The 13,605-nt window shown below is 42.9% G+C and overlaps 1 protein-coding gene across 1 annotated transcript; it reads right to left on the bottom strand.

Annotated features, from left to right (window-relative positions):
• Window positions 1-1,035: 1,035 nt before the first annotated feature.
• LOC110498400 lies at window positions 1,036-8,185 on the bottom strand. Its single transcript, XM_036953836.1, has 29 exons — window positions 8,160-8,185; window positions 7,968-7,989; window positions 7,842-7,869; window positions 7,654-7,738; window positions 7,366-7,512; window positions 7,074-7,285; window positions 6,860-6,963; window positions 6,575-6,744; window positions 6,357-6,524; window positions 5,941-6,140; window positions 5,721-5,833; window positions 5,443-5,549; window positions 5,141-5,317; window positions 4,806-5,014; window positions 4,611-4,705; window positions 4,413-4,441; window positions 4,220-4,241; window positions 4,092-4,119; window positions 3,904-3,988; window positions 3,616-3,762; window positions 3,322-3,533; window positions 3,108-3,211; window positions 2,874-2,992; window positions 2,605-2,772; window positions 2,189-2,388; window positions 1,969-2,081; window positions 1,677-1,783; window positions 1,375-1,551; window positions 1,036-1,248 (listed from the first exon to the last, which is right to left on the bottom strand). The coding sequence occupies exons 4-29, from the start codon at window positions 7,717-7,719 to the stop codon at window positions 1,036-1,038; spliced, it is 3,492 nt and encodes a 1,163-aa protein (XP_036809731.1). The 5' UTR covers window positions 7,720-7,738; window positions 7,842-7,869; window positions 7,968-7,989; window positions 8,160-8,185.
• Window positions 8,186-13,605: the final 5,420 nt, after the last annotated feature.

A 13,605-nucleotide genomic window follows, 5' to 3' on the forward strand; every position in this document is an offset into this window, starting at 1 on the left:
TAAAGAAAAGAATGCAGGGACGTGAAACAAATTAGACAACTATGACATCAACATGAGTAACATCAATAAAGAAGATGAGGACGAGATAAATGTATCTGTTGCTACTGACAACATTTAGTGGTGAATTGAAAAAGCTTACAGAGGAACAGGCATATTCAGAGATGTTGAAATTGCAAAGGGATTCATTGGAATTCCCAATCGACATTTGTTGCTTCAGTTGTGTGCTGTAGGAAACGGTAATGAAAAATACATTATTAGTTTACAAATGATACCCTGTGTGTCTCAATGTCTTACAACCTGCACTGTGCAAGACAGCACTGAACCCACCTGTTAAATCCAGCACAAAGTTGTTTCTCTGCAAAAGAGAACATAAAAACAATAGTTCTTCAGACACAAATCATAAATTGCCAATCTGATTCAAGAAAATGTCAATTGCACAGCTAGCATCAACTTACCATTGACCAATGTTTCTTTGCACTATATGGGGGGGAAATAATATTGTTACCAGTGTGAAATTAAATGAGAAAACAAAAGAGATGCTTTGGCTTTCTGAACAATGCCCCAATGCAGATACCAGATGCATGACCTTTCCCATATCGTAAACAAAAGGTCTATTTGAAATAAGCTGCCACTCAGAGAGTACTTACCACAATTAAAGCTGGAGGACTTGAGCAACCTTTGAGGGGGATAATTGAAATAAGGTCAGTCAATCAACGGGAAGATTTGGGAGCATATGAGTTAGCAAAATAACAGAATGCCTTTTTGGAGATTTTTTAAATGTTCTATAAATGCTGGGTTCAGATGATACAGTGTCTGTTGTTGAAAAATAGCAGTTTATCACATACGTTGGAATGTCTTCATCAGTGCATCCAAGCTTGCCTTTACACCCTGTGAGAGGTGAGGTGGAAGAGATTCCAAACTTTGGTCGAGACCCGTAAATCTGAGAGAAAAAGGAAAGAGACATTATGCAGTCTTTTGTCAATCTGTACTTTACGAGGCAGTCCCTTGTACTTTTGTTTGGGGTAAAGTAGTCTCTTACATGGCATTGTAGGATTCACAGGTGATGTTTAGGGGGATATCAACCAATCTGCCAGGATGGAAGCTGGCCAGCAGAACAACCAGATTGACTTGGAACCACAGCTGGAAGTCTTTTGGCTCAAAAACGTCGAATTTGGGAGCAAGAGCCATCAAGGTCAGGTCTAGCATTGTGTCTCTTACAGCTGTGTTTGTGATGATAGTGATGTTTTCCTGGAAAATAAATGGATCATGGTTTAGGAGGACATCCATTCATCCTGATTGTTATGTCAGATGACTTTGTCGAGAGCCAGGTCTCACTGTACAAGGTCCATTCCAGCCAGAGAGTGATGTACTGACCTGCTTGGTGACTTCAACAAAAGTCACAAAGAACTCATTGAGCTGCTCTTCCCTTGGAGATTCCAGCAAGCTGATGAAAACGTTCTTTACAAGAGTCTCATTCTCCAGAGCGCCAGTGCTTGGGTCCAGTATCAATTCAGCTTTCTGGTTTGGTGAGAGGGAGTCTAGAACTGCCACCTGGGGAGAAGAAGACAACAGAATACAAAGCATTAGCCCTCTAAATAGCCATAATTCCACACATGAGCAGTGTCAAACTAGTCAAATCTGGTCATGCAAAGAACACTGGCAAACAATTGTTATACCCCTGAGATGTTGAAGTCTTTGAGATCCGAATAGGTTGTGTACTCGGAGTATGAACCCAGGTTGATTGCAAGCCAGTCATTGTCATCGTGGATGTCCTGCCTGCAAGCTAAAAGACATGTATGGCCGTTTTGGTTATTGAAAAGTGGAGTACATTGATGTTATATTCAATAGAGAAGGAAGCAACATGCCAACTGTTCACTCCTTTCAAACAAAGCACGCTTCATCCAGCATAGGCGATGAAGAATCAAACAGAAAGCCAATGAGCACAACAACCTGCTTGGTGAGTCCTACCTGGTCCATTGATGAGGTGCACAGATTTCCTCAGGTATTTCAGCAGGACTCTTGCGATTCCTTCTCTTCTATCCTGAGTCATTTCAGGGAAAGCTCTGTCCATTCCATTTACACTGTAAATGGGAAAAGATACACACATGACGCTTCCACACCACATTTGCAATAGATTTTAGTCATCGAATCCATGGCTAATTTTAGCAGGAAGTTGGCCCCTACTCACATGACTTGGTAGTTGGTGCAGTTGACGTTTGAGGTAGCAATGGTGAGCATGACTTCATTAAAACTGGGGAGGATGGGAATCAGCTTTACTTCGAACCATGCAATCCAGTCCAGCGTTTCGAACTCTGGGAATTGAAGGCTGATGATGTTGAACGTCTGATTCATCATCACATCTCTCACGGCTGGATGGATGTCAGGAATCTGTTGAAACACATGACCAGAGTTCCTCAACACTGCACAACTCATCACGGCATTCCATCGAGCTTTGCCGGTAATACATGAAAGTAGAAGATTGATATGTTGCTCGTTGCTCATTTGTTGTCTTTCACTATCCACAAAGGGAGACACAGGAAGACATGGGGATTGCTATTTGTCAAGATGAAATCATGCAGTTTGTTTATCTCAAAAGTGCATTACCTCTTCCTTTGCGGTCAGTTGCGTCAGAAACTCGTCAACATTTTTGAAAGCGTCACCTTCCTCCAGCCGCGTAAACACAAGTTTAATGTCATCTGTGTCATTCAATGCCCCAGAGGTCAATGTCAATTGTGCCACTTGGGTTGGGGTAAGCAGCGACAGTGATTCCTTCTACAAATAGAAAAAGCAAAAGAAAGGTGGCACATGTCAGTGAGTGGCGCGGTAATGTTATTGAGGGGATAACCATCCAGACAAACACCTAGGCCACTTACGCTGGAGAAGTCGGGATTAAGGACTTGTAACTCCTGCAGTTCTGCAAAAACAGAAAAGATGCCAAAGTTCCTCTGGAGCCAGTCCATGCTTCCACTGGTGTTTGAGACACAGCCGGGATCTGAAACAAAAGCAGAGTTAAACAAATGGACTTTAAGTTCCCCTAAGCAGATGAGTTCAATGGATTGGCCCAGAGAAGTGTGTATGTTTTTGCGCTTTCCAGAACCATTTATTACCTGATGAGTCATTTCTTGAAAGGAATGGATAGATGTAATGAGTGAAGATCACTCGTTGTTGCTCTCTGTCCATGGAGGCTGATTGGTTGCTTAGAGCCTCAATGCTGAAAGAGAACAGAGCCCATGTTACCTATGTTATCTTGACTTCTTATTCAATTGTAGGCATATCACCAGTTGTATTGACGATGGCATATGGTATCATGGCTTTACATACACAATTTGGTAGGTCTGACAACTGAAGTTCTTTGAGCTGAGACAGGAGAGGAAATTCCTAGATGGAGATGCCAAGAATGGACGGAGCATCTTCTGGAACAACTTGTCAACGAAACTGGCGTTGTTCAGCTGTGCATTCATGAAGTTGTTGAGTTTGACATCTCCAATGGCATCAAGGACATTTGGCATAGCTGGACTGCTGGTGTTGGGGTTCTGGAAAGGTATAAACAGATGTGTATTGACAAAATCCACACATATTGCCAACATTTTGTTGTAATTCTGGGATTCAACATACCATGCTGGAGTAATCCAGAAGAGCCTGGTCCAGAATAGCAGCATTGTTTTGGAAGAACAGCTTCCACATTTCTGTTGAGTAAGTCTTTTTGCTGGACAATTGGCATTTCAGGATCGTCACCAAGTTGTCCGCTGACAGAAGGGTTGTCTTAAAAAAAAGAATGCAGGGACGTGAACCAAATTAGACAACTGTGACATCAACATGAGTAACATCAATAAAGAAGTTGAGGACGAGATAAATGTATCTGTTGCTACTGACAACATTTAGTGGTGAATTGAAAAAGCTTACTGAGGAACAGGCATATTCAGAGATGTTGAAATTGCAAAGGGATTCATTGGAATTCCCAATCGACATTTGTTGCTTCAGTTGTGTGCTGTAGGAAACGGTAATGAAAAATTCATTATTAGTTTACAAATGATACCTTGTGTGTCTCAATGTCTTACAACCTGCACTGTGCAAGACAGCACTGAACCCACCTGTTAAATCCAGCACAAAGTTGTTTCTCTGCAAAAGAGAACATAAAAACAATAGTTATTCAGACACAAATCATAAATTGCCAATCTGATTCAAGAAAATGTCAATTGCACAGCTAGCATCAACTTACCATTGACCAATGTTTCTTTGCACTATATGGGGGGGGAAATAATATTGTTACCAGTGTGAAATTAAATGAGAAAACAAAAGAGATGCTTTGGCTTTCTGAACAATGCCACAATGCAGATACCAGATGCATGACCTTTCCCATATCGTAAACAAAAGGTCTATTTAAAATAAGATCCCACTCAGAGAGTACTTACCACAATTAAAGCTGGAGGCCTTGAGCAACCTTTGAGGGGAATAATTTAAATAAGGTCAGTCAATCAACGGGAAGATTTGGGAGCATATGAGTTAGCAAAATAACACAATGCCTTTTTGGAGATGTTTTAAATGTTCTATAAATGCTGGGTTCAGATGATACAGTGTCTGTTGTTGAAAAATAGCAGTTTATCACATACGTTGGAATGTCTTCATCAGTGCATCCAAGCTTGCCTTTACACCCTGTGAGAGGTGAGGCGGAAGAGATTCCAAACTTTGGTCGAGACCCGTAAATCTGAGAGAAAAAGGAAAGAGACATTAGTACAGTCTTTTGTCAATCTGTACTTTACGAGGCAGTCCCTTGTACGTTTGTTTGGGGTAAAGTAGTCTCTTACATGGCATTGTAGGATTCACAGGTGATGTTTAGGGGGATATCAACCAATCTGCCAGGATGGAAGCTGGCCAGCAGAACAACCAGATTGACTTGGAACCACAGCTGGAAGTCTTTTGGCTCAAAAACGTCGAATTTGGGAGCAAGAGCCATCAAGGTCAGGTCTAGCATTGTGTCTCTTACGGCTGTGTTTGTGATGATAGTGATGTTTTCCTGGAAAATAAATGGTTCATGGTTTAGGAGGACATCCATTCATCCTGATTGTTTTGTCAGATGACTTTGTCGAGAGCCAGGTCTCACTGTACAAGGTCCATTCCAGCCAGAGAGTGATGTACTGACCTGCTTGGTGACTTCAACAAAAGTCACAAAGAACTCATTGAGCTGCTCTTCCCTTGGAGATTCCAGCAAGCTGATGAAAACGTTCTTCACAAGAGTCTCATTCTCCAGAGCGCCAGTGCTTGGGTCCAGTATCAATTCAGCTTTCTGGTTTGGTGAGAGGGAGTCTAGAACTGCCACCTGGGGAGAAGAAGACAACAGAATACAATGCATTAGCCCTCTAAATAGCCATAATTCCACACATGAGCAGTGTCAAACTAGTCAATTCTGGTCATGCAAAGAACACTGGCAAACAATTGTTTTACCCCTGAGATGTTGAAGTCTTTGAGATCCGAATAGGTTGTGTACTCGGAGTATGAACCCAGGTTGATTGCAAGCCAGTCATTGTCATCGTGGATGTCCTGCCTGCAAGCTAAAAGACATGTATGGCCGTTTTGGTTATTGAAAAGTGGAGTACATTGATGTTATATTCAATAGAGAAGGAAGCAACTTCCTTTCAAACAAAGCACGCTTCATCCAGCATAGGCGATGAAGAATCAAACAGAAAGCCAATGAGCACAACAACCTGCTTGGTGAGCCCTACCTGGTCCATTGATGAGGTGCACAGATTTCCTCAGGTATTTCAGCAGGACTCTTGCGATTCCTTCTCTTCTATCCTGAGTCATTTCAGGGAAAGCTCTGTCCATTCCATTTACACTGTAAATGGGAAAAGATACACTCATGACGCTTCCACCCCACATTTGCAATAGATTTTAGTCATCGAATCCATGGCTAATTTTAGCAGGAAGTTGGCCCCTACTCACATGACTTGGTAGTTGGTGCAGTTGACGTTTGAGGTAGCAATGGTGAGCATGACTTCATTCAAACTGGGGAGGATGGGAATCAGCTTTACTTCGAACCATGCAATCCAGTCCAGCGTTTCGAACTCTGGGAATTGAAGGCTGATGATGTTGAACGTCTGATTCATCATCACATCTCTCACGGCTGGATGGATGTCAGGAATCTGTTGAAACACATGACCAGAGTTCCTCAACACTGCACAACTCATCACGGCATTCCATCGAGCTTTGCCGGTAATAAATGAAAGTAGAAGATTGATAGGTTGCTCGTTGCTCATTTGTTGTCTTTCACTTCCCACAAAGGGAGACACAGGAAGACATGGGGATTGCTATTTGTCAAGATGAAATCATGCAGTTTGTTTATCTCAAAAGTGCATTACCTCTTCCTTTGCGGTCAGTTGCGTCAGAAACTCGTCAACATTTTTGAAAGCGTCTCCTTCCTCCAGCCGCATAAACACAAGTTTAATGTCATCTGTGTCATTCAATGCCCCAGAGGTCAATGTCAATTGTGCCACTTGGGTTGGGGTAAGCAGCGACATTGATTCCTTCTACAAATAGAAAAAGCAAAAGAAAGGTGGCACATGTCAGTGAGTGGCGCGGTAATGTTATTGAGGGGATAACCATCCAGACAAACACCTAGGCCACTTACGCTGGAGAAGTCGGGATTAAGGACTTGTAACTCCTGCAGTTCTGCAAAAACAGAAAAGATGCCAAAGTTCCTCTGGAGCCAGTCCATGCTTCCACTGGTGTTTGAGACACAGCCGGGATCTGAAACAAAAGCAGAGTTAAACAAATGGACTTTAAGTTCCCCTAAGCAGATGAGTTCAATGGATTGGCCCAGAGAAGTGTGTATGTTTTTGTGCTTTCCAGAACCATTTATTACCTGATGAGTCATTTCTTGAAAGGAATGGATAGATGTAATGAGTGAAGATCACTCGTTGTTGCTCTCTGTCCATGGAGGCTGATTGGTTGCTTAGAGTCTCAATGCTGAAAGAGAACAGAGCCCATGTTACCTATGTTATCTTGACTTCTTATTCAATTGTAGGCATATCACCAGTTGTATTGACGATGGCATTGGGTATCATGGCTTTACATACACAATTTGGTAGGTCTGACAACTGAAGTTCTTTGAGCTGAGACAGGAGAGGAAATTCCTAGATGGAGATGCCAAGAATGGACGGAGCATCTTCTGGAACAACTTGTCAACGAAGCTGGCGTTGTTCAGCTGTGCATTCATGAAGTTGTTGAGTTTGACATCTCCAATGGCATCAAGGACATTTGGCATAGCTGGACTGCTGGTGTTGGGGTTCTGGAAAGGTATAAGCAGATGTGTATTGACAAAATCCACACATTGCCAACATTTTGTTGTAATTCTGGGATTCAACATACCATGCTGGAGTAATCCAGAAGAGCCTGGTCCAGAATAGCAGCATTGTTTTGGAAGAACAGCTTCCACATTTCTGTTGAGTAAGTCTTTTTGCTGGACAATTGGCATTTCAGGATCGTCACCAAGTTGTCCGCTGACAGAAGGGTTGTCTTAAAGAAAAGAATGCAGGGACGTGAACCAAATTAGACAACTGTGACATCAACATGAGTAACATCAATAAAGAAGATGAGGACGAGATAAATGTATCTGTTGCTACTGACAACATTTAGTGGTGAATTGAAAAAGCTTACTGAGGAACAGGCATATTCAGAGATGTTGAAATTGCAAAGGGATTCATTGGAATTCCCAATCGACATTTGTTGCTTCAGTTGTGTGCTGTAGGAAACGGTAATGAAAAATACATTATTAGTTTACAAATGATACCCTGTGTGTCTCAATGTCTTACAACCTGCACTGTGCAAGACAGCACTGAACCCACCTGTTAAATCCAGCACAAAGTTGTTTCTCTGCAAAAGAGAACAAAAACAATAGTTCTTCAGACACAAATCATAAATTGCCAATCTGATTCAAGAAAATGTCAATTGCACAGCTAGCATCAACTTACCATTGACCAATGTTTCTTTGCACTATATGGGGGGGAAATAATATTGTTACCAGTGTGAAATTAAATGAGAAAACAAAAGAGATGCTTTGGCTTTCTGAACAATGCCACAATGCAGATACCAGATGCATGACCTTTCCCATATCGTAAACAAAAGGTCTATTTAAAATAAGATCCCACTCAGAGAGTACTTACCACAATTAAAGCTGGAGGCCTTGAGCAACCTTTGAGGGGGATAATTTAAATAAGGTCAGTCAATCAACGGGAAGATTTGGGAGCATATGAGTTAGCAAAATAATAGAATGCCTTTTTGGAGATTTTTTAAATGTTCTATAAATGCTGGGTTCAGAAGATACAGTGTCTGTTGTTGAAATATAGCAGTTTATAACATACGTTGGAATGTCTTCATCAGAGCATCCAAGCTTGCCTTTACACCCTGTGAGAGGTGAGGCGGAAGAGATTCCAAACTTTGGTTGAGACCCGTAAATCTGAGAGAAAAAGGAAAGAGACATTAGTACAGTCTTTTGTCAATCTGTACTTTACGAGGCAGTCCCTTGTACGTTTGTTTGGGGTAAAGTAGTCTCTTACATGGCATTGTAGGATTCACAGGTGATGTTTAGGGGGATATCAACCAATCTGCCAGGATGGAAGCTGGCCAGCAGAACAACCAGATTGACTTGGAACCACAGCTGGAAGTCTTTTGGCTCAAAAACGTCGAATTTGGGAGCAAGAGCCATCAAGGTCAGGTCTAGCATTGTGTCTCTTACAGCTGTGTTTGTGATGATAGTGATGTTTTCCTGGAAAATAAATGGTTCATGGTTTAGGAGGACATCCATTCATCCTGATTGTTTTGTCAGATGACTTTGTCGAGAGCCAGGTCTCACTGTACAAGGTCCATTCCAGCCAGAGAGTGATGTACTGACCTGCTTGGTGACTTCAACAAAAGTCACAAAGAACTCATTGAGCTGCTCTTCCCTTGGGGATTCCAGCAAGCTGATGAAAACGTTCTTCACAAGAGTCTCATTCTCCAGAGCGCCAGTGCTTGGGTCCAGTATCAATTCAGCTTTCTGGTTTGGTGAAAGGATTTTCAAAACCTCCAGCTAAAAAAAAATAACAACATGTGTTAATCATGGATTTATATTTTGCCATGATTTTCATCGTCAGTGCCTCATGAGATTATGAAATACTCACCGCAGAGAAATGCTGGTTTAGTTCATACAGATCCTTTAAATCAGCAATGCTTGAAAAGTTTCCAAAGTTTTTCAACAACCAGTCTGCACTTTCATTTACATTTCCCAAGCATCCAGGATCTGCAATTAAAACATCACTTTACTTTCTGAATTCATTATTTGACAACACAATTAAATCTTACATGTTAGAGCTATTTCCAAATTCTGCTATTCTTAAAATGTGAAATACCTGATGATCCCTTTCTGAACAGGAAAAGACGGATAAAGTGAGTGTAGATCAATTGTTTCTGCTCTTCATTAATGGATACCAGTTCACCACTCAATCCCAGGACCCTTAAATAGAAAATATTTGAGATGAAACAACATAGAAGAGGACAATTTCCTTAGTAATATGGGAATCAGAATGATTGTCAACGCACAGTGCCTGATAGGAGCTGCAGCTGAAGTCTCTTGTGCTCAACAGGGACAGGAAGTCTCCGGTAATGTGGGGTAAAAGAGGTACCAGCTGGACGTTGAACCACAGGCGGATGAATTGCACATTTTGATCGTTATCACTGTTGAGACTGTTCAAAGCTCCAAAGACATCCAGGACCTCAGACTTTGATTCATTGGTGCCCTGAAATCAATTGGACAGTTTCCATTGTTTACACTTTCTGAAAATCAAACATCGTCCATGTTGATTTTAATTCATGACCAGGTGTGAGCGTGAAATCAAATCAAATCAAATTGTATTAGTCACATGGGACGAATGCAACAGGTGTAGGTAGACCTTACAGTGAAATTCTTACTTACAAGCCCTTAAAGGCCTTAACCAACAATGCAGTTTTAAGAAAAAAGTATTAAGTAAAAAAATAACAAATAACAAATAATGAAATAGCAGCAGTAAAATAACAGGCTATATACAGGGGGTACCGGTACAGAGTCAATGTGGAGGCTATATACAGGGTGTACCGGTACAGAGTCAATGTGGAGGCTATATACAGGGGGTACCGGTACAGAGTCAATGTGGAGGCTATATACAGGGTGTACCGGTACAGAGTCAATGTGGAGGCTATATACAGGGGGTACCGGTACAGAGTCAATGTGGAGGCTATATACAGGGGGTACTGGTATAGAGTCAATGTGGAGGCTATATACAGGGGGTACCGGTACAGAGTCAATGTGGAGGCTATATACAGAGGGTACCGGTACAGAGTCAATGTGGAGGCTATATACAGGGGGTACCGGTACAGAGTCAATGTGGAGGCTATATACAGGGGGTACCGGTACAGAGTCAATGTGGAGGCTATATACAGGGGGTACTGTTACAGAGTCAATGTGGAGGCTATATACAGGGGGTACCGGTACAGAGTCAATGTGGAGGCTATATACAGGGGGTACCGGTACAGAGTCAATGTGGAGGCTATATACAGGGGGTATCGGTACAGAGTCAATGTGGAGGCTATATACAGGGGGTACTGGTACAGAGTCAATGTGGAGGCTATATACAGGGGGTACCGGTACAGAGTCAATGTGGAGGCTATATACAGGGTATTACGGTACAGAGTCAATGTGGAGGCTATATACAGGGGGTACCGGTACAGAGTCAATGTGGAGGCTATATACAGGGGGTACCGGTACAGAGTCAATGTGGAGGCTATATACAGGGGATACCGGTACAGAGTCAATGTGGAGGCTATATACAGGGGGTACTGGTACAGAGTCAATGTGGAGGCTATATACAGGGTATTACGGTACAGAGTCAATGTGGAGGCTATATACAGGGGGTACCGGTACAGAGTCAATGTGGAGGCTATATACAGGGGGTACCGGTACAGAGTCAATGTAGAGGCTATATACAGGGGGTACCGGTACAGAGTCAATGTGGAGGCTATATACAGGGGGTACCGGTACAGAGTCAATGTGGAGGTTATATACAGGGGGTACCGGTACAGAGTCAATGTGGAGGCTATATACAGGGGGTACCGGTACAGAGTCAATGTGGAGGCTATATACAGGGGGTACCGGTACAGAGTCAATGTGGAGGCTATATACAGGGGGTACTGGTACAGAGTCAATGTGGAGGCTATATACAGGGGGTACCGGTACAGAGTCAATGTGGAGGCTATATACAGGGGGTACCGGTACAGAGTCAATGTGGAGGCTATATACAGGGGGTATCGGTACTGAGTCAATGTGGAGGCTATATACAGGGGGTACTGGTACAGAGTCAATGTGGAGGCTATATACAGGGGGTACCGGTACAGAGTCAATGTGGAGGCTATATACAGGGTATTACGGTACAGAGTCAATGTGGAGGCTATATACAGGGGGTACCGGTACAGAGTCAATGTGGAGGCTATATACAGGGGGTACCGGTACAGAGTCAATGTGGAGGCTATATACAGGGGATACCGGTACAGAGTCAATGTGGAGGCTATATACAGGGGGTACTGGTACAGAGTCAATGTGGAGGCTATATACAGGGTATTACGGTACAGAGTCAATGTGGAGGCTATATACAGGGGGTACCGGTACAGAGTCAATGTGGAGGCTATATACAGGGGGTACCGGTACAGAGTCAATGTAGAGGCTATATACAGGGGGTACCGGTACAGAGTCAATGTGGAGGCTATATACAGGGGGTACCGGTACAGAGTCAATGTGGAGGTTATATACAGGGGGTACCGGTACAGAGTCAATGTGGAGGCTATATACAGGGGGTACTGGTACAGAGTCAATGTGGAGGCTATATACAGGGGGTACCGGTACAGAGTCAATGTGGAGGCTATATACAGGGGGTACCGGTACAGAGTCAATGTGGAGGCTATATACAGGGGGTACTGGTACAGAGTCAATGTGGAGGCTATATACAGGGGGTACCGGTACAGAGTCAATGTGGAGGCTATATACAGGGTGTACCGGTACAGAGTCAATGTGGAGGCTATATACAGGGGGTACCGGTACAGAGTCAATGTGGAGGCTATATACAGGGGGTACTGGTACAGAGTCAATGTGGAGGCTATATACAGGGGGTACCGGTACAGAGTCAATGTGGAGGCTATATACAGGGGGTACTGGTACAGAGTCAATGTGGAGGCTATATACAGGGGGTACTGGTACAGAGTCAATGTGGAGGCTATATACAGGGGGTACCGGTACAGAGTCAATGTGGAGGCTATATACAGGGGGTACCGGTACAGAGTCAATGTGGAGGCTATATACAGGGGGTACTGGTACAGAGTCAATGTGGAGGCTATATACAGGGGGTACTGGTACAGAGTCAATGTGCGGGGCACAGGTTCGTCGAGGTAATTGAGGTAATATGTACATGTAGGTAGAGTTAAAGTGACTATGCATAGATAATAAACAGAGAGAAGCAGCAGTGTAAAAGAGGGGGTGGGGGGAGCGGGACAACGCAAATAGTCTGGGTAGCCATTTGATTAGCTGTTCAGGAGTCTTATTGCTTGAGGGTAGAAGCTGTTAAGGAGCTTTTTGGTCCTTGACTTGGAGCTCCGGTACCACTAGCTGTGCGGTAGCAGAGAGAACAGTCTACGACTAGGGTGGCTGGAGTCTTTGACCTATTTTTTGGGGCCTTCCTTTGACACCACCTATTATATAGGTCCTGGATGGCAGGAAACTTAATCCCAGTGATGTACTGGGCTGTACACACTACCCTCTGTAGTGACATGTGGTCGGAGGCCAAGCAGTTGCCATAGGGATTCTTAGTTAATACTAATATGATTCTTAGTTTAGTAAAATGTGCGAGTGAGGTCTTAGTATGAAAAGATTAAGTACCAAATGAAGGAAGACTTTTAAGGCCAATTTCATAATCTGTCTGAGGTCTTGTTGCAGCACGCTGAACTTCTCTTCAGGAAAGCTTTGCTTGTTCCCTCCCTCACAGGACAGTTGGTTAGTCAGGGTGTCTACAGCTTTAGAAATCTAAATAGGAAGACAGATACGTTAATACATTTGTACAGAGAACAAATGTAACAGATAACCATTTTTGTTGTGCATGAATATTTACAAATAATAGGTGTAGGTGCTATTAATTGGTTTGCCACCAGAGGGCACTATCGAACAACAAATAGGACCATGTTGCTGATGTTTTAACGGTTCTGATTGGTTGTGCTGATATTACTGCCTATTACGTAGGCCTACGTTTTATGAAGCTTCTGTCATAAAAAAAAATTGACACTTGTAACAATGCTTTAAAAGCTAGATTCCAATAACACTCATCCTTCATTTTTTGTTGTTGTTAATGTCTACCTCATCTCTACCCGGACAGACTTACCCTGGAAATGCCCTGATTCAGTGTTGTTGAATTGCAGGCCCCTTGTGAGGCATTGTTCGTCATTCTGTTCCAGAAAAAAATTGAAATAACAGGCTTAATTTTGTCCATATAGAGGTCAAAGCCACTATGGCATAGAATTTACCACAACAAAAAAAACAGCGACAATAACGCTCAATAA

The sequence above is a fragment of the Oncorhynchus mykiss genome, chromosome 19, assembly GCF_013265735.2.
Source record: "Oncorhynchus mykiss isolate Arlee chromosome 19, USDA_OmykA_1.1, whole genome shotgun sequence".
Lineage (NCBI taxonomy): Eukaryota > Metazoa > Chordata > Actinopteri > Salmoniformes > Salmonidae > Oncorhynchus > Oncorhynchus mykiss.

Bases quoted from the DNA above. Each gene is read 5' to 3' on its own strand.
- LOC110498400 (XM_036953836.1), bottom strand. From the start codon at position 7,719: ATGTCGATTGGGAATTCCAATGAATCCCTTTGCAATTTCAACATCTCT. The intron at 4,242-4,412 runs GTAAGTACTCTC...CCCCCCATATAG, and splicing joins GGCCTCCAGCTTTAATTGTG to TGCAAAGAAACATTGGTCAA. The intron at 3,534-3,615 runs GTATGTTGAATC...ATACCTTTCCAG, and splicing joins TTCTGGATTACTCCAGCATG to AACCCCAACACCAGCAGTCC.